The following is a 25,018-nucleotide window of genomic DNA, read 5'->3' on the forward strand; positions in this document are numbered from 1 at the left end:
TGGCGCCTTTCTAATAATTACATTTTGACACCATGTTGCCTGCATTTCGAATCATCGATTGCCATATGACGGCCATCAACGTCCGCGAATAGACTTGATTAACTACTCAATGTCCAGTCTGTTGACGGCGTACAACATTGACGCCAACCGACCCGTCAGTCCGAGCTCCGAATCCGAACGAAATCCCCTCATCATCCCATGCCTTCTTCAATTCGTCGTCGTCCATCCACTCGGCACCATCAGGCAGAACCGGAATTTCATCCCGGTCGCCCGTGTCTCCCTTGTCGTTCCACATGCCACTGCCGCCTATCAAAGCCGCCACGCCAGCAATGCTCCCAGGGTTGTGGGGCGATAGTTTGGTGTTTGGCATAGCGAGCCATGCCCCAAGCCCGCAGGCCGACATCAGGCCCAAAAGTACCTGGAGTGCGATCTTGGGCCCGGCGCTCTGATGCAGCTACTGGTAGGGTTCCCTTCAAAATATGAACCATGAAGTGCTGGCTGCCCTAATAAGTGACAGACAAAGTGTTTGACTTACGTATCCCAGTATCCATTTGGTATATGCGCTTGGCCCTGGTGAGGGGCTTACTGTGGTGTTACTGGCATACGTAAAGGCCAAGGCGAAGGATCAACCGCCACATTCGATTCATTGGTTAACAGCCGTGCCAATGCCAAGGCTCGATCCTGCGGGAAACTTGCTATTACCCACGATCATGGGGCCTCACTCCTTTCGCCTCACTGAATCAACCCAATGAATATGCAGGCTCTTCAAGGAGGGTCAGCTTTCTTTATGGCTGCATATCCGTATATGCAAGGCTTCGATACCACAACCAATAAGCAGACCCGCTCGGAGATATACCGGTCACTCAGCCTTTGATGCATGTGCCAGATGATGGAAACAATTGGGGTACGAATCGTTCATTAGGTGCATATTTCTATGGATGGGTAGCCCATAAGAAAGCCTTGAACCATGCGAGGCCACCTGAGCCCCATTGGGAGAAACACATGAGAAGCAATTGGACATATTCGAAAAGAATCAAATCATGTCATCTCACGGACGTGATATATCTTCTAGTCGCCTTGTAGTAAAAGTATGTCCATGTCGTACTCGGTTTGTTTTCCATCGGCCCAACATGCTCATTCCAGCCCAAGGCTTCATTCGTACTGGTACAACATGATATAAGGCCCAGTTCAGTGATATACCGTGCGGCTTGACTGTGTCGCGGTGCCTCACGTACGATCCTTGCATTAGTGCGCTGCAAGCCTCGGGCGTGTGACTGACCAAATCGCCCGGCCTTTACGTGGCGTGCATGTCAGTACGCCGGCTGAAAGATGCGGCTGTGTCAGGTACATACACCTGGAGGTGCTGATACGGGCGGGGTCAATGTCTGGCTCTTTTCCAGCATTGTGTTCCCTGTGTATTACTAGACTTCCATTTGTCATGCTTCCACCATCCTACCCAACTCCACGGACACCCAATACTTTGTGACCTAACCAGACAACAGTCAATAGTTCACTATAATGTTCAACCGTCACAGGGAAGAGTCAGATGATGAAGGCACCACCCGGGAGATTACTGTATGCATCAATCAAAACTGCGAAGCTCTCACCCAAAACCATTGGAAGCGACATTACAAATGCTCAAAGTGCAAAAAGAACTTTAAAAAGCACTTGAAAATTGGTAAAATCAGATGTGTAAGATGCACAACTTCTTGTTACTATAGCTTCAAACTAATCAAGCATGCTGCTATTAATTACAGTGCATCTGCAAAAAGCCTTTGGTCAAGGAGCAAATCCAAACAACGGCATACGACCCCGATTCGACCCCCGGCACTGACAGAAGCGGATCGTCTTCCACTGACGGGAACTGAAATCTACGTGACAAACTCAGGAAGGGTGGACGATAATGGAGGAAGTCGGCCTATACATTAAAAAATGAAATCATACACATATTATGCTCTATGGTCCAAATACAACCAACTTCGTGACACTGTTTAGACACTGCCACCAGTGTTGTCAGTGGTCTGCTTGTGTCTCCTTATTGCCTATCTGGAGACAACTACCTCTGCCACAGGCGAAACTCCAGATTGACCCTCGGACACAGTAGCTCCATCGTAGTCTGGGGTGTTTTCGACCCATTCGCCTGTGCGAACCTGACCCTTCAAGTACTTGATAGCCTCTTCTCTTCCCATCACGACTGCGTGAGTCTCACCGTACCGACCTGGTTCTTTCATTATGTTAATAGCCTTTTCGTTAAGCGCAAGGGCTTTGTCCAATCGGGTTCCGTTTTGCTCCAGGCTGTCCGCATAATATCGCATGGCATCAAGAGTATCGCGGCCCACCTCATCGCCATCAATCTGCAATGCTACCTTGTACAGGTCCTCCCAGGCTGCCAAAGCTTCGCTGACGTACGCCTCATGAAGCTGTGCCACTTCGCTAGTGTATCCAAAAGAGTCTGTGCCTGTTGAAACAGTTGAACATTCCGATTCCGAAAGAGACGAGACGGTACTCCTGATGTCATCGTCATCTGAATCCGTGAGATCTGCGGCAGTCGCAAAGTTCAAGTTTTGTATGTCGGGCTTCTCGGTTTGTTTGGCAAGTCTGTCGCAGTCACCGGCGTGACCCTTCAACACTGTGTAATAAATTCGTAAATTGAGCTCGCTTGGTGGCTTGTCCTGAACATCTCTCATTTCCTGGAGTAGATCCTTCCTCTTCTGATATGCATCACGCAATTTGCCGAAACTCGTGTGTAAATCGGCCAAGCCGTTCCGTATCATGAATAAATCGATTTCATCCGCATGCGCCTGCTTCTTTAACCCTGTGCGTATGTCTTCCCAAAGCTTCAGACCGGCGCAGTAGGTGTTGTTGGCAATTTGCTTGCCTATTTGGCTGGCCACTATTCGTGCTGTGGTCTGCGCGAGGCGTATTCTGCAGTCTTGAATCTGCTCAAAACAGTCCTCCTTCTCTCCCTCTGGCAGTTTCTCAAAGGCAGCTAGTGCCTCTTTCTCCATGTTCGATGCTTTTTCAAAGTGACGTCTACGTTTCCACGCATGGGCAAGGTCTATATAGGCCTTGATGGTTCTTGGGTGGATGCTACCACTTGTGACAGCAAGAGGGCTTTTCTCGGCTTCCCACAGTGACCGGAAGACCGATAAGCGCTGGTCGATAGCCTCCTCGTATAGGTCAAATCTCATGTAGCTGGCGGCTAATTCGGATCTTGCCAACAATGTGTCAAGATGGGCGGGTCCCAAATCCTTCTCATAGCCTTCCTTGACAGTTTTCCGCAGCTCAAATGCTTTGACAAAATAGCCTTTATCATCCTCGCTCTGGGCCAGATCTCTCAAGTCACCGAGCGCAAATTCATCGAGGGCTGTTTCTGAAACTGTGGGAACGCCTCGGTCGTCAAGGAAACGCCCACATATTTCCCTCCTCAAGAGAAGCGCTTGATTCTTTTGTCCAGACCTGAAGAGGCTTCTTGCGAGGCGGCGCTTGGCTTCGATTGCTTGACTAGAATCTGGTTGCGTTCTGTTCCAGAACTCCAAGATCCTTATGCGAAGCTCACAAGCTTCGGAGTGCGTACGTCGTAAGCGGTCGAGGCTATCGGCGAGATCTGATAGAACATTGGCACCTGTCGCATCAGACAGCTTATTTGCTGGCCCGCTATCGGCAGCCTTCTTGCGGATCTCCAAGGCTTCTCGTCTTTGCCCAGGACCGTTCAGATCGTGTAGACTTGTGGCAAGTAACATCTGTGCGGTAAGGAGCATACCTTTCCTTGTACCTGTCGCTGCCTGCAATAACTCCACAACGCAACGTTGCTGTTCAAGCGCGACGGCGACCTGGCCTGCCTCATAGTACGCCATTGAGACACGCAGTGCCATCTCAGGCCCCAGCGACTCGAATTCATCAAATGCCTTCACCAACTCCTTGGCTTCTTTCAAAAGTGACTTTTGGTACCCCTCAATGTGTGGCAGCAGTGTGCGATGGAATGCGCGAAATTTCGGGTCAGGTTTGATGATAATGGCTGAGCAGATCGTAAAAGCGGCAATAAGGTGACCGTTGTCCTGTCTCTGAGCCCAGCGATGTCGTACGCAGCCCTGGATCAAACCGTGCATCGAGATTGACAATGGGGATTCCGATGTTATCGTCACAAACGACCAGTTCGCAAGAAGCGACAACGCGATTTCCAGACGATCCTTGGCGGCAGAAATTGACGGCTGTCCTTCTGTTCTCAGGGACCGAAGTAGTAGTTTTTCCCGAATGCGAGATGTGCCTAGCCTTGAGCTGAGTACACTGCTGGGTGCTACTGAGTTGGGCAGTTCACCCGTCTTGATAACTGTCTCGACAATATCAAAGTTAATATCGGCGCCGGACAGATAAGAGAAGAGGTGCAGCAGATCCATGATACCCTCTGAGATACCCATTCTTTCATTGGCCTGCAAATGGGTTTCCAATCGTCGAATGAGCAGCTGGAACGGTTTCCAGATATGATTCAAGACTTCCTGGGAACTACGGGACTCCGAGTCAATATCTTTGACAAAGTCTTCCAGAAGTCCTTGTATCGGTTTGATAGCGACCTTTTCATGGCCAGAGATGACAGCTCCCGCCAAAACGATTGCGAGGGGGTGGTTCCCAAGCCTGGTGACGACTGTTTCGAAAATCGTTTGATCAACTTGCTCGCACCTTTCTGGCTCGTTGATGACGTCCTTCAGAAGTAGCGCAGATGATGTTTCATCCAGTCTCTCTACCTTTCTCCAAAGGCGACCGCGCCTCTTTCTCAGTACTTGAGAGTAGCGCGAAGTAACAATGATAGAGCCATAGGTCGAATCGGGAAAGAAATCCTCCAGAGCGATGGAATGGTCATCGGCATTCTCAAATACCAGCAGCCAATGGCATGGTGCTCGGCTAAGCCAATTCAAGACCTCTTGTGCTAGCTTTTGCTGACGCGATGAGTTAAGGAGAAGAATATTTTGGTTGCGGCCACCGCAATGGACCCCGTCTATTTCCTCAAATAGCCGGCAAAGCCCGAGCCATATAGACTCGAGACTCTGGGCATCTACCTTCCATGCCACGTGGTAACTACAATATTATTAATCGACAGTATTCGAATATGCACGGGACTGTACTTGCCGTTCCTTGTGCTGTATAAAGTAGTTGTCAACAATTGCGGACTTGCCAATGCCCGGCTGGCCGTGTAATACATAAAGTGTGCAAGAGGCAGGGGCAGGGTTGTCGAGAAGGTTGTATTTCATGTCGTCGAGTATTTCTTCACGCCCTCTGAAAAGTCGAGACATCGTATCGTTGATCGTGAAGTATATCTGGTTGTACCCTGGGGCTCCTGGTATCAATTCGATCGTGAGCAATACACGACAATGGTCGTTTACACGACTGTGCCACACACCTCTTGCCTTTACATCAACATATGGATTGCTAGGAACTTTCAATAGATTCATCTTGTTGATCTGTCTCTCTAGACGATGCATTAGCCTTTATCGCCTCGGTACAATCCATCCTTGATCTTTACCAAGACTGTTCAAATCCGCCGAACTCTCCGGCAACTCTTTGATGTGCTCTTTCAAGGCCGAACACACATCTTTGTATGTTTCGTTTGACCTCGAATTGAATTTGACCATGTTGGAATGGTCTTCGTTCACAGGTACCGTCTTCTCGATGCTCTTCTGAAGCCCAAAAACGGCGTCATTGGGGTCCACCCGGCTTATGGGTTTTCCAGAGGCAGAAGCTCTCTGGGCGTTTTTATCCTATTATGCGTTAAGTTAAGGTCCTCGTTATGCATTTTGGAAACATCCTTACCCATACGAGCTGCGGAGTGCGCTCTCGTTCGTAGTATGTTACGATCTTTTTCTCACCAACAGCTATCTTGTCCACGAAGCCTCTCATTTCCCGGTTCACTCCATCTTCAAGGCGTGTCAAAATTGGACCTCTACCGCCCTCCATAAGGCCTGGTATGAGATTAAAGTCGGGTCCCTGGTACCTTCTGTAGGGCAACCCAAAAAACAGAAAGCTCTTGGTGCAGCGGCGGACTGTGTCATCTTGGTTGAATGCCTATTGAATGTTTAGCTACTCTGTGACCCCCATGACCAGGAAGACGATGAACATGCCATTGCTGCCACCAGCCCACCAAAGCTGTGGCAAATGAATATGATTGGTCTTTTCTACACGCAGGAGTTAGAGCGAAGAATGTCCCTAGATGCAACAGTGATATTACCTCGTCCTGTGACCGAATGTGAACAAGATCGTTGAGGAAACTTGTACAGTAGTCGTGTGCCTCAGAGTCGTTGTTGGGATTGAAGTCAAAGTTGTACCCGTATGTGATCACACGAGCGTTTGGGATATCCAGCTGGAGGAAGTCCAGCAGCCACATCTTCGTGAGCCCGTGACCAGTTCTTGATCTGCTTTTCCAGCTTCCGAATGGATGCCCGTTGGCACCATGTAATGCAATGATGCTGCGATCTTGTAAGTGGACGAAGCGCCGCATTCGAAACCGGGTCATACTCACTCGACTTTGGGGTCTTCTTTGGGCGTATAGAGCACCGTGAAGCCCAGGAACCGACAGTCCACGTCCATTCCCATCTCGCCGTCTTTAGTTTCCCAAAGCACATCTTTGGCGTTGGACAACTCGCGGACCTTTGGTGGGATCGAATGATTGAATATGACCAATGCTTTGTCCGACAGGCATCCATCTTGTTTAATACTGGGCTTTGGGGCATCGTCATCTAGTTTGCATATCTCTTTAAGGATGATCCAAATGATATCGTCCAGTTCGAGGTCTATGTTGCTATTCACATTCTGGGCGCGCATGACCCAAAAGTCTGGCGGGCTCTTCTCACTATTGTGTTTGCCCGGTTCCATGACTTCTGGGGCTGTTACTTGTAAGGCCGAGGAAGCTGATGAGAAAAGGTCAACAAATAATTAGGTCTGTTCGCGACGTGTAGTTATAACGTACTCCGTCCCTGCTGGGTGGTATCGCCGGTTGCAACACTGGTGTCCTGAACCAAAGAAGGGAGTTCGGGATCGAGGATTCCGGCCTCAGGGTAAACTTGGTCCATTGTCTAAGACTCCGATCAAAGGATAACCATGGATGCAGAGCAATTGCAAAAGTTTATGATGAGAGGATGAACAAGCAAATTTCTAGCTTGATCAGACGAGCTGGAACGACTCTTAAGAACATGCGCTAGACCTGGGGGACACCGGCAGACAATGAATCAGAGCTAGAATGCCCAGGAAGGCGTCGGGCAGAGCCTGGCTGCAAGTTGCAGACGATTGAACGCCCGGCGCTAAAAGCCACTGCGTAATTGGTTCGATTGCCTCGTTACGCAGTGGCTTTACGCCCCAGAGCAGTAAGCTTGCATGGCAAGGCACACTAGACCAGTCATACTGTGTAAGTAGTTCAGTTGTGTACTGTATTTCTACTCGGATACGTCCATACAGCCTACTTTATGTTACTTAAGTTGAAACCTCAGCGGACATTTTTAGGGTGGGGTGTTCCCGGCAACTTTTATTGTACATGTTGCCAGGGAGTATTCTATTGCCGTGCTCCAATTGTCCATGGTAATTTCCGAAGCATATGTGCATACTCTCAATGGATTCTATGCAGAATGGCCAAAAATGTCCATTTACCACCCAGCTCATGGCGTCCTGTCTTCAAATTCCACTATCTATGGAACGCCAATCAGCTAGCTCTACTCTTGAATGCGAGCTGGAGGTTGAGTCCGATCTGCCCACGTACCAACGGCCAGATCGTAACCACAACCCAAATCCCGATGGAAGCGTGGATGAAATCATATCTGAAAACCTCTCTCTCGCTCGGCTGAACTGTATTCACTCCGACCTCTGGTTCGTTGGGCGCCCGTGTCCGGCACGCCCCCTGCATCAGTACCGCATCAGGGAGCTGAATATTGTTGTCACCGAGCAAATGGATATGCACCTGGTGTGGGAGAGTCATATCATCTACTTGAAGCCGTTGCCACGATACCTGCTCAGCCCGAAGCTCTGGGAGTCCTACTTGGTCTGCGGAGACGCTTGCCATTGCTCGACACAGGGGCAACCTGAGCATATGCCAGACTACAGCCGCACAGTCAATCCGAAGCGGAGAGATTGCATGCGATTGCAAAACCGAAAAGTCGCTCTGGGGTTTGTTTTTAGTTACGCCTGTATGATTACCACCGAGACCGATTTCGCACTGGCAGTCGAGGCTGGTGTGATTCCACGTCGAGACAGTGAGGGCTTACCAACTCAATGGCGTCGATGGAGGGAAGTGGCTCGCCAGATTCTCAAGAACCACAGTAATACATCAGTAAACCCTCGCTTCTTGCATGGGGAACTGCGTTTGAACCGGCTCAACTTGGTGTACTTGTTCCGGAAGTGGCACCCGTACCAAGATCATTGGATCAACTACCGGGCCTTTCTCCGCGACAATATTGCCTGGGTCACAGTCGCCACCGTCTACATGGCGTTGGCGCTGACGGCATTGCAGGTGGGATTGGGGACGATCGACCTGCGTGACAATCTTAGCTTTCATCGCGCAGCGTACGGGTTTACGCTGTTCTCCATCCTGGGTCCGATCACCGCGTCGGCTGTCATACTCTTGACATCTTCCATCCATCTCGCACGAAGTACCATGTCAGTTATTAAAGAGACCCGGGGTTGCTAATAGATTAGCAAGTGGATCGGAAGACTAGGATGTGACTGCAATACGTTGGAAACGGCCCCCCTTCTACCAAGTAGGGCCCTGATCTAGATTTGGTATACGCTTAGCGCACAATAGAGCACAACAGGAGGTTTACAGGAAAACAAAAAAAAGCAACAGCAGTAGTCTAGGGATTTGGAATGCGTATATCAGTGGAAGGTTTTACCAAACATTAGTATAGCAAGCCCCCCAAATTTGGGTGCTTTGAGGCCCCGTCACTGTTTTACTTGACCACTGTACCCAGCAGAGGTTTGCCATAATTGGGGAGGCATTGGGGATGCATTAGTTAGGCTACAAAAAGCTGGTTGGACCAGCCCTCAGTGCAAGACCGTCTTATATTATGCAGTACTCCTGATCTCACGATCCAATCCTTCAAAAGTCCAAAACGATTTATACCGTGACAAACTTTCAAGGATTCTAGTGTAATGATGTGTCTCTCAGTATACTAGACAAACCGCCGAGCCTGCGTTGTGACCAATGTCATGGCCTATTACCCCTGATCCTAAGCAATATGGAGACAATTCTCGTCTGGTGGATTGTCAAGTTCCCTGGCGGACTACCATCAGCTTGGCCAGCCGGCCAGTGTTCCTGATTCAAGTCGCTGTCTTACGTTAAGAGCATGGATTTCTCATAAGATACTGGGTTTCTTTTGTCCTACTCCTCACCCTACATATGAACTGTTTGCTAGCTTCATCCTAGCCAGCCTTTCTTTTTAACACCAATGTGAGGTAGAGGTTCCTGTTTGTGGATAGATGTGTGCCTTGGGATGGAAACTGGCAGATCGCGATGGAAACGGGGCCACTCGCACAATGATCCTGTTAACACCACCATGAGGACTAGGATAGGGAGCCTCGTCATTTTTGCAATCGTTACGGTAGTGGAAATGTAGATCAGACCCAGTCAGAAATTAGAACGAAAACCCTCGTAGCTGGGCAAAGATTGAAATGGACCAAAAAGATCGACCCCTTTTCACCGTGCCTCGAACCGGATCTCCATTCGCTGCGGCCGAGTCGACAACCCCGGCACCTCGACCCTGAACGGCCTCTCGACCCGCAGAAAGCGGAACCGGCTCACCAGCTCCACCAGGATGATCTTGATTTCCATTAGCGCAAAGGCCTTGCCGAGGCAGATGCGCGGCCCGTTGGAGAAGGCCGAGAAGACGTAGGGCGAGGCTTGCTCGTCCGTCAGCCGCTCCCAGCGCGTTGGGTCGAACTGGTCGACGTCGTCGCCCCAGACGGCGGGGCTCTGCATGGTGACGGCGGGGATGAGGTCGAGGGTGGTCCCCTTGGGCACGGCGACGCCCTGGAGAGTCAGGTCTATGGCGGCTTCGCGGTGCGTGGTCGCGGCTGGGATTAGGATCATGGTTGATGGTCAGCTAATGGCATGTTCCTTGTTCGTAGATGGAAGAGCTTACCCGGGCTATATATCCGCATCACCTCCTTGACGAAGTTCTCCAGATACGACAGACGATCTATGTTGGAAAAAGCCGGGTTCGCCCCCTTGGTCGTAACGGTACTGATTTCCTCGTGGAGTGTCTCTTGTATGGATGGCTTGGTCGCCATGACGTAGATGCCTGGCTGTCTTTAGTATATCATGTACATGGAGACAAGGTGCAGTCCCGAACCCGTTACTTACTCCAACTTAGCACGGATCCTGACGTTTCGTGGCCAGCCGTCATGAAATGGATCATCTAATCAAATAGACACCGAAGCAGTCAAGTCAGCAAAACATATAAATCCTACGTCTACCAGAAGGAGGCCCATCGGATGACAACAGCTTACGTGACCCACCACCTCGTCTTCCGGAATCCCCTCGGCAGCATCGCCGGGTCCGCTCTCCTCGACGATGAAGGTGAGCAGATCGCGGGACGTATTGTCGACATACGTTCCCCTCGTCATAGCATCATGTATCTGTCGGTAGCGCTGTCGGACTAGCCGGGTAAGGGTTTGGCGGATCCAAGACGCCGCAAAGAGGGCCCGGCGGTTCTCCGCCAGCGGCAGCCAGCGCACCACCGGAAACGGAAACAGCGAGTTGGCGAACGTCAGGGCTTTACCAAACGCCGATCCCGCGAAGATGGTGTCATAGGCGCGTCGAAAGTCATAATGGCCTGGGGCTTTCGAAGGTTTGTCCCCATCTCCCCTTTCTTCTCGGAGGCTCGATAGGTCCACTCCCAGGCTCGCCACGCCCATGATATCCAGCGTCGCCTTGGACATGATGTCAATAGCATCCACGACGGCCGTGTCGTCGTCGTCGGTGCCGTCGCGGGCGGTGGCTGATAGGATCCGGCTCAGAGTCTTGGTGATCTCGGAGGCTTTGTTTCTGAAAATGGGTTCGGTTCTTCGGACGTTGGCCGGCGAAAATGCCGTGGACAGCATTTTGCGAGAAGCCTTGTGCGCATCCTAACAGGTTTTGATGTTCATTGCATGCTCTGCTCAATTGGCACGCATATTCGAGGTGACTTACTCCGTCAAATGTGATGATGCCCCATCCGGCAAACTCGACCACCATCCGAAGCCAGAAACGAGATCTGTTGAATTCGTAGCACTTGGTCTGCTGCACCTCCTTGAGGGCGTCCGGGGTCAGGGGCACCAGCACCTCGGCGTTGGCGAAGCTGAGGTAGCGGATGACAGGGGTGCCCGGGAACTGGCGGACCCATTGCACGTAGATTGAAAATGGATACTCCTGCCTGAACATATTGATCGTCTGGCCCAGGAAGAAATGACCGTCCTGCATGGGATGAATGACACATCAAGTCAGTCAGAGGTGGACAGACAGACACCTGGCAGAGCGTTTGGCTTACACGGGGGCCAGGAAGATGGCGGAGCGGCGAAAAACAGTGCGGGTAAATGAAGATGCGGTAGATCTTGAGCGCCATATATTGCATGGACATTAGGAGAAGTAGTCGCTGAAAGCCATGCCCTGGCTCGTCGTCGCGCGAGGAGGTCACGTCTGGCACCACCGCTGCTTTCAGGCAAAGCGTCTCCAAGAGAGCGATTGAACCGCAGAGTAACAGATCCATTAGATTTATTTCACATGTACTTTGAATGAAGATATCAGGCGACGACCGTCTTATTGGTGGTGTGGCAGTATTGCAACAGTGTCAAGTCGAAAACTCAGTGGTAAGCGTCATCGCTCCATTTACAGGCTATGATACTTTTAATAGTTTGCTCAGTCCCATGCCCAGCTGTGGCACGTCGGGCCTTCTTGCCTTTGATTGCTTCGCAGTATAGCGCCATACAGTAAGCATCCTGCAGGACAACTGGCACGGGTGACCTGAGATGTTCGCTGACTGGTTGCCGAATACGACATACCCAACCAGACGGTTCCTCAAGCACAATCGTATATCAGCTGTCGCCAGCTCATGATCTGCAATCATGATCAAGTCCCGCTGGTAACCAGGAAGAGGAACGTAGAAAGGGCTCGGAATTCATTTTCTTTTCCCCGGCCCGTAGCAGATCACCGCAGCAGGAAAAGGACTCACAATGAAGATGGGTGTTACACGAAATGGTAGGGTTCCCCGCATGCTACATCGAGCCACCGGTAAAAAGCGAAAGCACCAGTAGCCTGCGTAGCTCATATCTATCAAGACATTTCCACTAGTATGGGAAAGCATGTGCCGGCTCTAAGTCGTCCTCCTGGGCTTAGGCAGGACTCCTGCCGTCCACATATGCCAGTGACCTGGTCAAGTCGTGCCTAGAGACGAGCTTCAAGCGATCTAGACGCCGACGGCTTTGCCTGCTAGCGTTGTTAGTCCAGAGGCTAGTTTGGACTACCTGGCCCTACCCGCGGGCCGCGTCTCTAGTACCGGGTTAGCTGCCCGTAGCATGGGTATTGAGGCGCCAACCCGGACGGCCACCCTAGCGACCCTTGCGGCCGGGTCGCGGCATGCGCACCCTCTTGCGCCCATGATAAACAACCGAGCTGGATGCCGAACGGATGGGAATATATCAGTAATCATTGACCCGAGTGAATGGGTATTATTTTGACTGCTTCGCCACCTGCAAACGCACTCAGCAACACCAGCATCCACAATTGTATACCAGAAACTCCGTCCCACTTCATCCCTTTTACCAGCCCAATATGCGTATCGCCGTCTTTACCGCCTTCGCCTTGGGCGGGCTCGTGGCCAACACCCTCGCCAGCCCCATCGAAATCCCAGCTGTCCCTCAACCCGATGCAGAGATGCCCTCCGAGGTCGAAGGATTCGGCGGCGGCGACTACAACGCCCAAGGCAACATCCTCGCGGTGCTGCTAGGCAAGCTCGCAGAGCACGCCGACATCATCGGTACATCCCTCTTCCCTCTCATGTCTTCCGAAGTGCTGACCAGGAACCCTCGGCATCCACAGACAGCATCCTCGGCCAATCTTCCAAAAAGCCCGGCTGGGGCGAGGCCCTGAAGCTCGTCCGCTTGGTCGCGCCCCAGCTCGGGGACGTGGCCAAACTGCTGGGCGGCCTCGACATCATCGGCAAGAAGAAGTCCTCGTACGTCCACGTCGACGACGACGACGTCGTGTTCGAGACGGAAGCCGAGGCGGCCGAGATCGAGATGGCGGACGGCATCTACGGCGGCGGGGGCAAGCCCAAGTGCAACAAGCTGTGCGTCTTCGACCTCTGCACCAAGGTCCTGATGCAGGTCTACGGCATCGCTTTCAGCGTCGTGAGCAAGTGTGGTTTAGGTCAGTCTTTCTTTTCCTTCCTAGTTCTTCCTAGTTGGGGATCATCCTCTTCGGCCTTTTTTAGACATATCATGCTGATTCCAAGATGTGACAACACACGAAACAGGCTTCACGTTCCAGTACCTTTCTCCCATTGTGTTGAAGTTGGTCAAGAAGTTCACGATGCTGGACATGGTCGTGGGCGGCGTGCTCGAAGTATGCCAGCCTCTGCTCAGCAAGGTTCTTCACATGATACGCCTGAACTAGGCGGCATACGATGTTTTGGAAAGTCTTTCCTACCGAGGAAATGTTGAAGAACGACAATTTGGATACAGACGAAGACAGACGAAGTGTTGGGGTGGAGGGCCTAGGTGCGATGTATAGATGGCGGTGGAGATGTAATCAGTAAAAGCAGACCATAATGTCTCTCCCGACTTTGGTCCAACTCTGCAATGCGCAACGCAGAGCTAGAAATGACGTAACTAGAAGGTTGTCGAGTCCGTTATGCAATATTGCCTTGTAAGGATGTTCGGGAACCTTTCCGGTCTTTTTGGCCCTGTGTGCGGAAGTGAGGCGTGCTGGAAACCGAATTGGTCTTTTTTAAGCAATAATGATCTTTTTTTATCTGAAATCATCCCCGCCGCAGAAACATCAGATAACAAACACACCCCTGCTAGGGGGTTGCTGCACCCCTGACAGACAGGGGTGTCTCTGAACCGGGATTCTCCACAGCGTTCCCCTCACAGACCTTGATTTATCCGGCGCTGCACTGCTTCGGGCGTGTCGGTTCCTCGGCGGGCCCCTCCGCCAAGCACCGCTTGCCTGAAAGATGCCACGGAGGATGCGACCGCGCCCACCCCCTTTCGCCGTTTCTTGTGGCACGTCATGTTTTCTGTACCTCGCAGCACTATGTTCCTCCACCCGGAAACATGCCAAGCCGTTTAATTCAATTTTTGTTGCGGGCTAGCTCCCGAAGCCAAGAAACGCAATGGCGCCTGGCGCCCCGAGCCTGCAAGGGACAAACGTGGGACGTGGTCAGCTGGACCAGCAGGCGAGCAGATTGCGAACTACATTAATGGTCGGTGTCCCCCTTTGCGAGCAGTCGAATTGAGTTCCTGCTGAGCCAGGGAGGAACCAACCATCCGGAACCATCGTCGTCATTCCCAACTCGTCCCCAATCGTCGTGCCTCTTCTCTTCGCCATGCGGTCATCATACCCCCTTGTCGCCTCCGGGCTGCTGGCCTCGCCCGCCTTCGCGGCCAAGCTCATCGCCTCCCACTTCTCCGGCCCCGTCTACACGCTCGACCTGGCCCTGACCAACGCGACGAGCGGCGCGCTCAAGGTCACGGGGCAGACGACGGGCTGCAAGATGCCGGCCTGGCTGACGGTCGACAAGGCGAGCGACAGCGTCTTCTGCTTCGACGAGAGCGGCTTCGGCGGCGGCGTCCTGGCCCAGTTCGCGGCCGACGACCAGGCCATCCTGACGCCCAAGGCCTCGGCGCCGACCCAGGGCAACAGCGTGTTCGGCTCGCTCTACGGCGGCGATGATGACAGGAGCTTCGTGATTACTGCGGAGTAGTGAGTGATTTTCCAGTTTTTTCCCCGCGTCTTTTCTTTTTGCTGCCTTTTACCCCATCGTCGTACGATTGTGATTTCCCCATGGCACGGCACAACATGTGGTGGGGGGATGTACCGGTAGAATGACCTCACTCCCCGAAAGAGCGGTAATTGGGGAAGAAAAAGCAAGGAATGCATGGACCCACGCAAAAGCAAGCCAAGCACATGACGCTAACCACTGTGGATCTTCCCTTCCACCCCCCCTGTATTATAGCTCGCCCTCCACCATCACGACCTACAAGCTGCCGCTGAGCGCGAGCAGCAAGCCCGTCCAGAAGCTGTCCTTCACCATGGCGCAGCCGGGGCCCCGGCCCGACCGCCAGGACAAGCCGCACCCGCACGCGGCGTTCCTGGACCCGACCAAGGCCTTTTTGGTGGTGCCCGACCTCGGCGCCGACCTGACGCGCATCTTCCGGATCAACAAGGCCACGGGCGAGCTGACGGCCTGCCCCACCGCGGCTTCGCTCGCCGGCGACGGCCCCCGCCACGGCGAGTTCCTCGAGACCAAGGGCGGGCTGCGCTACTACACCCTCAACGAGGTCGCCTCGTCCGTCGGCCTGTACAACGTGACCTACACGCCCGACAACTGCCTGGCCCTGGACCTGGTGCAGACCCTGTCCACCTTCGGCGACCGGAAGGGCCTGACGACCGAGAAGGCGGCCGAGCTGCGCATCGCGGGCGAGTACCTGTACGCCTCGAACCGCAACGACCAGAAGTTCGGGAAAGAGCTCGACTCGCTCGCCATCTTCAAGCTGGACGTCGCCGGCAGCGGCGCCATGACGTTCCAGGAGCTGACCAACAGCCACGGCTACTTCCCGCGGCCCTTCGAGATCAACAAGGCCGGCGACCTCGTCGCCATCGGCGGGCAGACGACGGCCAACGTCGCGGTGGTGGCGCGCGACGCCGCCACCGGCAAGCTGGGGCCGCTCGTGGCTAATATCAACCTGCCGCCGCGGGGCACGTACATGGGCGAGGATGGGCTGAGCGCGGTGGTTTGGTACGAGTAGACGGCTCGCAGAAGAGAAGACAGGCAATGGCGCACATAGCTTGGGCGAGATCCTGGTAGATACATGTACATACTTTGCTATAATCATCATCATTGTCAATTGCTGCAATGAGTAGGTGATGAACCGTATATAATAGATGTTCAAAAGTGGTATTCTGTATTGGCGCCCTGATCTCAACATATCCATTGTGGTCCAAATATGTTGCAGCTTCCCCCTCCGCGTCAAACAATCGCACGCTTTTCTATTCCGATATCCCCAACGATTATTCCTACAAGTGCCGACTGGTGTCACACCAACCCCCTTTTTCTCATTACTCACGAGTATTACACACCGCCATCTTTTAGCTCTCTCCCGAATCAGACCTCCCCACATCCTCCCCCGACAACTCCACCATCGGGAAATCCCCCGGCAGCTCGCTCAGGTGCCGGTGCTTGACCTCGTGCAGCGTGTCCAGCCCCGTCACGCCCGTCGAGTGCCCCGTCGAGTGCGACGACACGGGGCTCGCCAGCGGACTCGTCATGGTCAGGATCGAACCGACGCTCAAGCGCGTGGCGTTCCTCGGCGGTACTTGCGGCGGCGGCGGGGACGTGGGTTCTCCTCCGAATGATTCCCTTCTCCCTTCGCTTCCTCCCCCTCCTCCACCACCTCCGCTGCCGCCGCTGCTGGAAGTGGTGGTCGTCCTGCTCATGCTACCACTGGCGCTGCCGCTGCCACTTCCGCTGCTCATCGGCGGCTTCTTCTGCCGCTCGACGGTGGAATGGGTGGGTAGCGGGGCTATATGTTTCCAAGTGTCAGCGCTTGGTACTCCCAGATCTAAGTATACACAAAGAGATATTGGAAAGGCGATGATGACAAAGAAGGAGGAGAATCTTACCGATACCGTCTTCGGCCATCAACCGGCGGGGAAACCCGCTAATGGGCAAAAAGACATTGTTCCTGCCCCTGTGGCCCGCCCTGGGCCCTCCAGGCCCCGAGGACGCATACGACACCCGGCGGGCGCGCTTCCCGTAGTAGGGGTCGCTCGAGTGCGGCGCGGGGCTATTGCACGGCAGCAGCCGCAGCGAGATGCTGATCTCGGCCTGCTCGGACGCGGTGTCGATTTGCAAGGGGCCGAGCTCAAAGGTGCCGTGCTGGTGGATGTCCTGCAGGACCTGGTTCGTCAGGGAGATGCGCTGCTGGTGTGTATGCTGGGGCCGGTGTTCTGGCTGGATAGTGCTGGTGCTGCCGCTGTCGCGACTGCCCGCGCCGCCGGCCGGCGGTGAGGGAGGATGCTCTTCGATCAGGAAGTAGGGCTCGAAGTCGTCGACGAGGAACGAGATGAGGAACCAGCCGAGCGCCTTGAGCTCGAGCGAGCCCATGCCGAAACTGCAGTGTATGGAGCCTAGCAGCCAACGTCAGCAACCGTGCGTGCTAAGATTATGAGAGATACATGCATACATACCTGTGCATTGAAACCCATACGCCGTCTGCTTCACCGACCCCGCCTCCTTCTCAAAGAAAAACGAGCTCGCGACCAGCCGATGCGCGACCTCGGTCACCTCCCCCGGATTCTGCCGCAGCATCCTCTCCGTCTCGCTCTCCAGCTCGTCCATCCGCGCGACCTCGTCGAACTTGGGCAGCTTGCCCAGGAACTCGGGGCAGATGCGCACGTAGCGGTGCCGATCGCGCTCCTCGACCGTCGCCTGGTGCGAGGAAGAGGACCGAAGGAACTTGTGCCACGTCCGGTCGCCGCGGCTGGCGGTGTTGGTCAGCCGCTGCGCCCCCGCCTGCGGGTTGTTGAAGGTGACGAGCAGGGGCGCGTTGGGGTTGCGGACGATGTAGCCGCTCTCGGCCGAGGCCTGGGCCGAGAGGTCGGACGAAAGAGTCCGGGAGGGGTTCTGGCGCTTGTAGTTGCCCGCGCCGCCCCGGCCTTGCTTGACGATGGCGCTGCCGGGCGTGGGGCTGGAGAGGGAGGTGTCGGTCATGGACCGCGACGACTGGCCCCCGCCTCCTCCGGTAGCGCTGGAGCCGTCGTCGTGCTGTTGTTCGCCGAGGTGGCGGCCGGTGCCGAGGGAGAGCAGGATGTCGGGAGCCGACTGCTGGGACAGGGGGTCGCGCCAGATGGACCGGGCCTCGTGGTGCGCCACCCAGACGGGGCAGGCGTGCTTGTAGCCGGCGTCGGCGTACTCGTTTCCCGTCTCGTCTTTCCGGAACGGTTTGAAGAAGGGGGACGTGGCCGCCGTCGCCCGGGCTCTACTCCACTATTAGTCACCGTTCATCATTGATCCTGTGAACAAGTATCAGTGGGTTCGTGATGCTTACGCTTCCCATATCTTGATCTCCTTCGCGGGTGCGTCGGAGCGTATGAATTGGTAAGGGGTTTCTGTAGAGCATTAGCGATAAAACCCAAGTCCGTCGATGCAGCGCATCACGCAGGACAAAACCACACTCACTTTGCCCCTGGGGATCCAGCCGATTGTAATTAGCAAACAGCACCAGCTGCTTGTCCGGCACCGTCGTCGCCGTGACGGCGACCTTGGTCGACGTGTTGCAGTACACGGAGCGGTGCGACGCGCCGCCGAAGAAGGGCTGGTCGGCGAAGTAGCGCTGGAGGGCCTTCGCGAACGGCTGCGTCTTGTAGAGGCTGCCGTGGTAGAGGCTCGTCAGCGCGCCGAAGAGGGGCACGTTGTTGAGCTCGCGCGGCGCAAAGGCCTCGCGGCACAGGTCCTTGAACTTGTCCAGCGCCGCCGCCGTCGTCCACTTCTTGACGCCCAGGCCGATGGCGATGAGGCCGCCGAAGCTGGGGATCAGCTGTGTTAGTGTGCAAATTACCGGCCATAAACGTTTTCAGATAACCTCGAGATTACCTACTTGGTTCCGACAATCAAGTCGAAGAAGACCTGGATAGGCAGGTCTGGGCCGAGTATCCGCTCGACTTCCCGTAGTATCTGAAGCTGCACGACACCTCGAATGCCACCCCTGGTCTTCGGTCAGCGCGACTATCAAGGAACAAGCAGTATCAAGGAACAAGCAGTCCAGCATGGGGACACCATACCCATCCAAGCAAAGAATCCGAGCCCCCGCCTGGGGCGGCTTCGTCGCAATGACCCAAGGCGGCGTCGCGATGACATCGCGCACATGCAGAGGGCACCGGCTAATCTCGATCGTCGTCCTCGACGTCCGGTGCCCGTAGACCTGGATGCAAGGCAAACACAGGATGTGCCCGCACGGCAGCACGCACTCGGGCAGCTCGCGGAGGCAGCAGAGACAGGCCGAATAGCTGACGAAATCCGTCGCGTTGCCCAGGACGTTGGAGTAGAGCTCGTTGAGGCGCTCGCGGTGCAGCAGGGCGGCCGTCTGGAGCTCGGTCCGGTCCGCGAGCTCCTCGCCCAGGCGGAAGAGGGCGGCCTGCAGCTGCTTGAGGCTGGCGCGGATGAGCTGCGTCCAGATGGGGCCGAAGGTGGCGACGTCGAGCTCGGACTCGTAGTCGCCGTTGCCGATGATCTTGCCCTGCCGGTTCTGGTGGCCTTTGGGGTTGTGGCCCGACCGCACGTTGCAGCAGTGGCCCAGGTCGCCGCCGTAGCCCGGGTTGGCGTAGCTGCAGGACCAGTACATGTTGGCGAACTGCTCCAGGGCCGCGGCGCAGGGCTTGGCGTACCGGTCATCGAGGAGTTGGGATGCAGAGCCTGGGTAAGCTGGTCAGTCAACTGCAGAATGTCTGGACTTGAAAGGGGGTATTTGGTCGCAGCCTTGCGAGAAACCCAGACGAAGGAAAGGAAAAGAAAGGAGTCCAACAATACCCAGTAGATTCTGCCGCACAGTATCAAACATGACACAACTCGCAATCATGGGCGCCATGGCCCGAAAAATGGCCTCGGCCCGGTTCCGCACCGCCACATTGCGCGACTGCTCCTTGATGAGCAGCGCCAGGTTCAAAATGTTGCCCTCGAAGTTGCGCGAGACGGGGCTGTGCCGGAGCGTCTCCCGGATGAAGTCGAAGGGGGTGTCGAGGTCGCGCGCGAAGTGGTCGCAGGCCGCCTGCAGATAAAACTGCAGCCGCTCCGTCGAGGCCAGCATGCGCACCTCCCTTTTGCGCAGGTGGGAGCGCGCGCACCGGTCCTTGATCAGCGCCGACAGCTTGCCCGCCTGCTCGTGCATCAGCATGTACGAGCCCTTGTAGGGCACGCGCACGACGCTGACGGAGGTGTAGTAGCACTCCAACAAGTCCTGCGTGTGCCGGATGGCCTTGCCGCGCGCCCGCCACGTCCGCACGTGCTCCTGCAGGGCGGGCTCGCGGTCGATGGCGCCCCGGATGTCGGACATGAGCAGCTGCGTCGCCGAGTCAATGTCCCACTCGCGCGCGTCCACGCTGGCGTCGGTGGCGTTGAGCACGATGACGGCGTGCGGCAGGACGGGCTGGTTGAGCGACTTGTCGATCGAGGCGGCTCCCCACTGCAGCAGCTTGCCCAGCACCGTCGACTCGAAGGCCCGCGGGTTGCGCAGGACGAAGACGACGACGTCGGAGAAGGTGTACAGGATGCGCGGGTACAGCTGCGAGACGGCGAACTCGCGCTTCCGCGTCTGGGGCGTTTTGGCCCAGGCCAGCGTCCTCGGGGTGCTGAGCTTCTTCTGCTGCTGGCTTTCGTCCAGGCCGTGGGCGACGCCGTCGAGCGAGCGGTGGCGCAGCTGCTTGGGCATTGCCTCCCCGCCACTGAGGCCCTCGCAGTCCACCAGGAGCGCCGGCGTATTGCTGTACAGCGTGGACGGGTCTGCGTACAGGTGGACATCGCCCGTCGTGGGCAGGCGGTCATGATTGGACGAGGTGACCGGGCTGTAGTACCTGGGCCCGTCCAGTGATGTGAGGTCCTGGCGATCAATCAGGAGCTTGATCAACGTGCTCTTGCCGGCACCTGAGGCGCTGTCAGTATGGCTTTTCGGGGCAGCGCTCATGTGAAACGGCCATTGGGGAGTAACAAGATGCATTCAGATGATATGCCGACGCCCCCAACCCACCTCACCCGAGTGAAAACCAGACAATGATAAAATCTCATCGACCATACCTGTTTCGCCGATGAAGGAGACCAGCTGGGGAAACCGCTCCGTCGTATCCTCCGCCGTCGTCTCGCCCATGATAGCGGCGAAGCGACCGTAGTCGTGCAGCACCGACCGGCCATTGGCGTCGCGGCCGAACCCCAGCCAGGTAGTGTCCTCATCCTCGAGCAGCTCCGCCTCGTGCTCCTCTTCGGTGCGGACGGGCTCCAAGATCTGGCGGAGCCGGTGGATCACCATCGGGTCCGCCTTCTCGTGCGGTTTCCCATCCCTTGAATGCGCGCCGTCAGCCCGTCAGTCAGTAAACGCCTTAACTGAGGATCATCATCCATGCAACCTCTCAGGAGAAGTGTTGACGAGTCACGACCGCGGGGTTCGCCCCGGTCGCATTACTCAAGGATACTTGAATTGAAACAAGAATTGATGCGAACATACCATCCTACGGCGCCCGGGACGTGAAGAACCCATCGCGGCCAACACGGGTCGCAAAAGGCGAGGTTGTTGCACTGGATACAGGTATACGTCTTTTCGGCAGTGGTGCCGCACGTCTGGCAGGGTTTCCACGACGACGGCAGCCCCTCCGACATGGTGCATGCACTCAATTAAGGGTCCCCCAGGTCCAGTCCAATCGGTATAAGTATATTACAATCCTTTTGGGGCGGAGGAGCTGCGTGGTTGTTGTTGGACGTTGCTCCTATAGAGAAGGACTAGTCATTTCCATTAAGTAACAGAATGGGAACTGAGTGGAGCGCATTGGGAAGCCTGTGTAGGTATAATTTGGGGGAGGGAAACATGGGCATGGGGGATGGACGGGTGAGAGACAGACAGACTGGGGTGGTCGGGGGGGGATTGGGGAGAGGGAAACCTGACTGCAAATCATCTCCCCCCAATCTCTTGCTTCAGCCGCAAGAAAATAAAATAAACCACCTCCCTTTTTCCCACCTGCCGACAGACCTCGTCCGACCACCCCCGCGCAAGCGTGTTGGCTGCCGTGCGACAGTCAGCTTGCGTCGCTTGGCGGGCCAGCGAACCCTTGCCATTGGCGAGCGCCCGCAACGCTGCTTCATCCCATTTATCCGAAGCTCTTTCGGGGCCTTGGAAGTCGAAAATGGGCGACGTCGATTGTCAGCAAACGCCCATGAATCGGATCGCCTGGGCCGAAGGAGAACAGCAGGAAAACACGCAATCCTACAGAGAACCGTTGGCGACCGACGAGTAAGCAACACTCTGCGACTTGGAAGACTTGGAAGTGCTGGTGTGTCTGTCTGTGTAGGACAATAGAAGGTCACCGCCTACGGCTGGCTGCCGCGAGTTCTAGACCAGCCTGTGGGCGAAAGTAGGCCAGCCTGTGGACAAAAGTAAGTTTTAAGGGATTTCAGCCCGCCAGCAGATTGCCGCCGTTTAATTGGCAGACGACTTGATTACCTGCCGCGTTCCTGTCGCTTGCGACCGCCACACCCGGCCGGCAATCACACTAAAACTACGTGGTGATCTGACACAACCGTCTTTAGGTTTCATTATTGGAACAAACATCGCTGACAGGTTAAGTGGCGGCGGAGTCTTGTCTTTGCCTTAAAAAGGGGTTTCTGATATTCAATTCAATGGAGGTCAACAGTCCATGAACAGCTCTAGGCTACTTTCGAAAACGCACATTCGTCTAATCCGGCAAGCGCAGCCTCCCTCGACGCTCAAGGCCGGGACGAGACCGTCATCCTGGCCTGCTCCAGCTTCCACTCCTGCATCCACTTCCTTACAAAGTGCGCCTCAGCCTTCTGCACCTCCACGACGGCCGAGGGCGGCAAGTCGGCCGTCGTCTCGTTGGGGAACAGCCCGTTCTCGTCCCAGTGGTGGACGCCGCCCGCGATGAGCTTGAACGGCTCGTCCAGCGTATCGGCACGCTCCGCCAGGCCCAGCGCGTGCGGCGTCGCCGCCCGCCAGGGGTCCCACTCGCCGTCGATGATGGCGAGGCGCGGGTACGAGATTCCGAACCCGCCGTGCTTGTTGATGGCGTCGACGTCGGCCGGCTCCGTCAGGCCGAACGCCCTCTGGCAGATGGCGGACCCGTACTCGAGGTCGATGGTCCGCGAGATGACGGGGAGCACGCCCTCGGGCGTGTTGCCCGTCTGGATGTAGCCCCACTGGGTGCAGTACTGCCATGGCCATGAACGCCATTCTTGGCTGATGTCAAACGCAGCGTATTCATGGCCTATCCGAATCTCGGCGTTAGTATCCCGCTTTTTCAACAGGAGGTGTCACGAAGGAATAAACGCTTCCGGTGGAATAACAAGAAGCAAACGGTGGAATAACCGCCGTAGAGGGAAGAAGTAAACACCGAAAATCGCTTGACCTCCGACTGTCGGCCAGTGGAGTAAACAGGATGTCAAAAGGGGGGAAATGGAATGAACGACGCATTCAACCCCCGAAGCACCGGGCTAAAAAGAGTCGCCACCGCGCCACGGGCAATAGCCGCTGCAATAGGAGGGAATAAACACCAAAAACCACTTACCGTTGTCCTCGCCGCTAGCGGTCCCGAAACACTGGTTCTGATCCTCATCCTCGCACTTCGCGACCTGATCGCCGCGGACGTAGCCAATGTAGTTCAGCATGCGATTCGCGAGCGTCTCCGACTCGTTGGCCCAGCCGCCCGCCTCGAGCAGCTCCCCGACGCGCTCGCGCAGGGGCTCCGTGGCCGGGTACAGGACCGCGTCCGAGGTGACGTTGGCGCAGTAGACGAAGAACTCGTCGCTGCTCTCCTCGGGGTCCCAGTTGTAGCTCTGCAGCGCGTAGATGCCGTTGGCGAGGGCGCTGGCGAAGTCGCCGTCGACCGTCACGCCCGGCAGGCCGAACGCCGCCTTGAGCTGCGCCACGGTCTCGGGGCTGCTGCCGTTCGGGCCGGTGCCGAGGAGGATGTTGTCGACCACGTTGGTCAGCTTCTGAGTCGTTTCTGCGCAGCCGGCCGGCGCGAAGACGGCGGCCGCCTCGAAGTACTTCCAGTAGTCCCAGATGGCTTCCGTCACGCCCGACGACGAGATGGCGCCCCAGAAGGTCTCGGGGTACAGCTTGCGCAGGAAGGCGGCGAAGGCGCCGGCGTAGGAGCCGCCATACGCGATGTAGGCCGTGGTGGCCGCCGTGAGGTCCTGGTCCTCGAGCCCCGGGAACCGGACGTGCTGGGCGAAGTAGGCCGTGTCGGCCAGGGCCTGGTCCGTCGTCAGGAAGCGCATGTTGGGGGTGCTGAGGTCCGGCACCGGCCAGCTGCCGCCGTAGTAGCGGTGCTCCAGGACGACGCCGATGCCGTGGGTCGCCTGCGCGAGCTGCGCGAGGATGCCCTTCTCCAAGAACGGCAGCCGGTCCGCGCCCGACGTCTCGCCGGCGCACAGCACGATCACGGGACCGCCGGGCTGGTGGTACTGGGCGTCGAACCAGTACCGCATGTTGTAGAAGCCATCGGAATGGGGCTCGTAGAACGTGTCATTGTGGAAGTGGTCGATCGGTACGGAGATGTTGTACGCAGGGTATTTGGCATCTTCGGTTTGGCGCGCGCTGAGCCGTCCGTTCACGGGTCGGATCTACACAACAAAGAAAAGGGTGTCAGGCCCAGAATATAGCAACGTTTAAGGGGTTGGGTTAGGTAGAATACATACCTGTTTGCGCAGTTCCTGTAGAGTCAAAGGTGTTTTGGACAGAGCTAGGGCCGCTAATGGGAGCGTCAATAAGCTCGCCAAGTAGCTGGCGCAAACCATTTCGAGAGATGCTAAGAGTTCTTCTATATCAGCTAATAAACAGCGTAAAAAGAAAAATAGATTGCAATTTAGCTTCGTAAGAAATAAAACAATCGAGTATAGAATTAAGTATTTAAATAATAAAAAAGAATACCGGATATTAAGGGTATATAGGGAAACCGAATGTTTCGAGGGGCCGAGATGGGCAACTCACCACTATGTACTTGGCGTCGGGTCTTATCGTGGATCTGGGCAGACGGACGAGTAGGTCTACGGAGTACTAGGTAGGT

At 55.6% G+C, this 25,018-nt stretch overlaps 8 protein-coding genes across 8 annotated transcripts; 3 read left to right on the plus strand and 5 right to left on the minus strand.

The window, feature by feature from the left end:
* Window positions 1–106: 106 nt before the first annotated feature.
* On the minus strand, window positions 107–403 carry PG985_013143 (uncharacterized protein; the record flags this gene model as incomplete). Its single annotated transcript, XM_066832909.1, has 1 exon — window positions 107–403. One exon carries the CDS (start codon window positions 401–403, stop codon window positions 107–109), a length of 297 nt encoding a protein of 98 aa, XP_066677649.1.
* Window positions 404–2,042: 1,639 nt separating this feature from the next.
* On the minus strand, window positions 2,043–7,061 carry PG985_013144 (uncharacterized protein; the record flags this gene model as incomplete). Its single annotated transcript, XM_066832910.1, has 7 exons — window positions 2,043–4,934; window positions 5,121–5,332; window positions 5,519–5,753; window positions 5,806–6,057; window positions 6,221–6,458; window positions 6,512–6,899; window positions 6,959–7,061. The coding sequence occupies 7 exons, from the start codon at window positions 7,059–7,061 to the stop codon at window positions 2,043–2,045; spliced, it is 4,320 nt and encodes a 1,439-aa protein (XP_066677650.1).
* A 533-nt stretch (window positions 7,062–7,594) lies between these two features.
* Window positions 7,595–8,665, plus strand: PG985_013145 (uncharacterized protein; the record flags this gene model as incomplete). The annotated part of the gene is made up of 1 exon (XM_066832911.1): window positions 7,595–8,665. One exon carries the CDS (start codon window positions 7,595–7,597, stop codon window positions 8,663–8,665), a length of 1,071 nt encoding a protein of 356 aa, XP_066677651.1.
* Window positions 8,666–9,670: 1,005 nt separating this feature from the next.
* PG985_013146 (cytochrome P450) lies at window positions 9,671–11,720 on the minus strand (the record flags this gene model as incomplete). The annotated part of the gene is made up of 6 exons (XM_066832912.1): window positions 9,671–10,047; window positions 10,116–10,274; window positions 10,337–10,391; window positions 10,483–11,100; window positions 11,165–11,428; window positions 11,502–11,720. The coding sequence occupies 6 exons, from the start codon at window positions 11,718–11,720 to the stop codon at window positions 9,671–9,673; spliced, it is 1,692 nt and encodes a 563-aa protein (XP_066677652.1).
* Window positions 11,721–12,781: 1,061 nt separating this feature from the next.
* Window positions 12,782–13,624, plus strand: PG985_013147 (uncharacterized protein; the record flags this gene model as incomplete). Its single annotated transcript, XM_066832913.1, has 3 exons — window positions 12,782–12,986; window positions 13,049–13,378; window positions 13,485–13,624. 3 exons carry the CDS (start codon window positions 12,782–12,784, stop codon window positions 13,622–13,624), a joined length of 675 nt encoding a protein of 224 aa, XP_066677653.1.
* Window positions 13,625–14,558: 934 nt separating this feature from the next.
* On the plus strand, window positions 14,559–15,981 carry PG985_013148 (3-carboxy-cis-cis-mucoante lactonizing enzyme; the record flags this gene model as incomplete). The annotated part of the gene is made up of 2 exons (XM_066832914.1): window positions 14,559–14,935; window positions 15,189–15,981. The coding sequence occupies 2 exons, from the start codon at window positions 14,559–14,561 to the stop codon at window positions 15,979–15,981; spliced, it is 1,170 nt and encodes a 389-aa protein (XP_066677654.1).
* A 340-nt stretch (window positions 15,982–16,321) lies between these two features.
* PG985_013149 (uncharacterized protein) lies at window positions 16,322–21,596 on the minus strand (the record flags this gene model as incomplete). Its single annotated transcript, XM_066832915.1, has 10 exons — window positions 16,322–16,755; window positions 16,856–17,362; window positions 17,423–18,213; window positions 18,283–18,343; window positions 18,414–18,760; window positions 18,832–18,939; window positions 19,016–19,646; window positions 19,761–20,870; window positions 21,021–21,280; window positions 21,445–21,596. 10 exons carry the CDS (start codon window positions 21,594–21,596, stop codon window positions 16,322–16,324), a joined length of 4,401 nt encoding a protein of 1,466 aa, XP_066677655.1.
* Window positions 21,597–22,697: 1,101 nt separating this feature from the next.
* Window positions 22,698–24,749, minus strand: PG985_013150 (extracellular serine carboxypeptidase; the record flags this gene model as incomplete). The annotated part of the gene is made up of 3 exons (XM_066832916.1): window positions 22,698–23,215; window positions 23,516–24,575; window positions 24,651–24,749. The coding sequence occupies 3 exons, from the start codon at window positions 24,747–24,749 to the stop codon at window positions 22,698–22,700; spliced, it is 1,677 nt and encodes a 558-aa protein (XP_066677656.1).
* Window positions 24,750–25,018: the final 269 nt, after the last annotated feature.

The sequence above is a fragment of the Apiospora marii genome (assembly GCF_038362585.1).
Source record: "Apiospora marii strain CBS 49790 chromosome Unknown utg000011l_segment0_segment0, whole genome shotgun sequence".
Taxonomy (NCBI): domain Eukaryota; kingdom Fungi; phylum Ascomycota; class Sordariomycetes; order Amphisphaeriales; family Apiosporaceae; genus Apiospora; species Apiospora marii.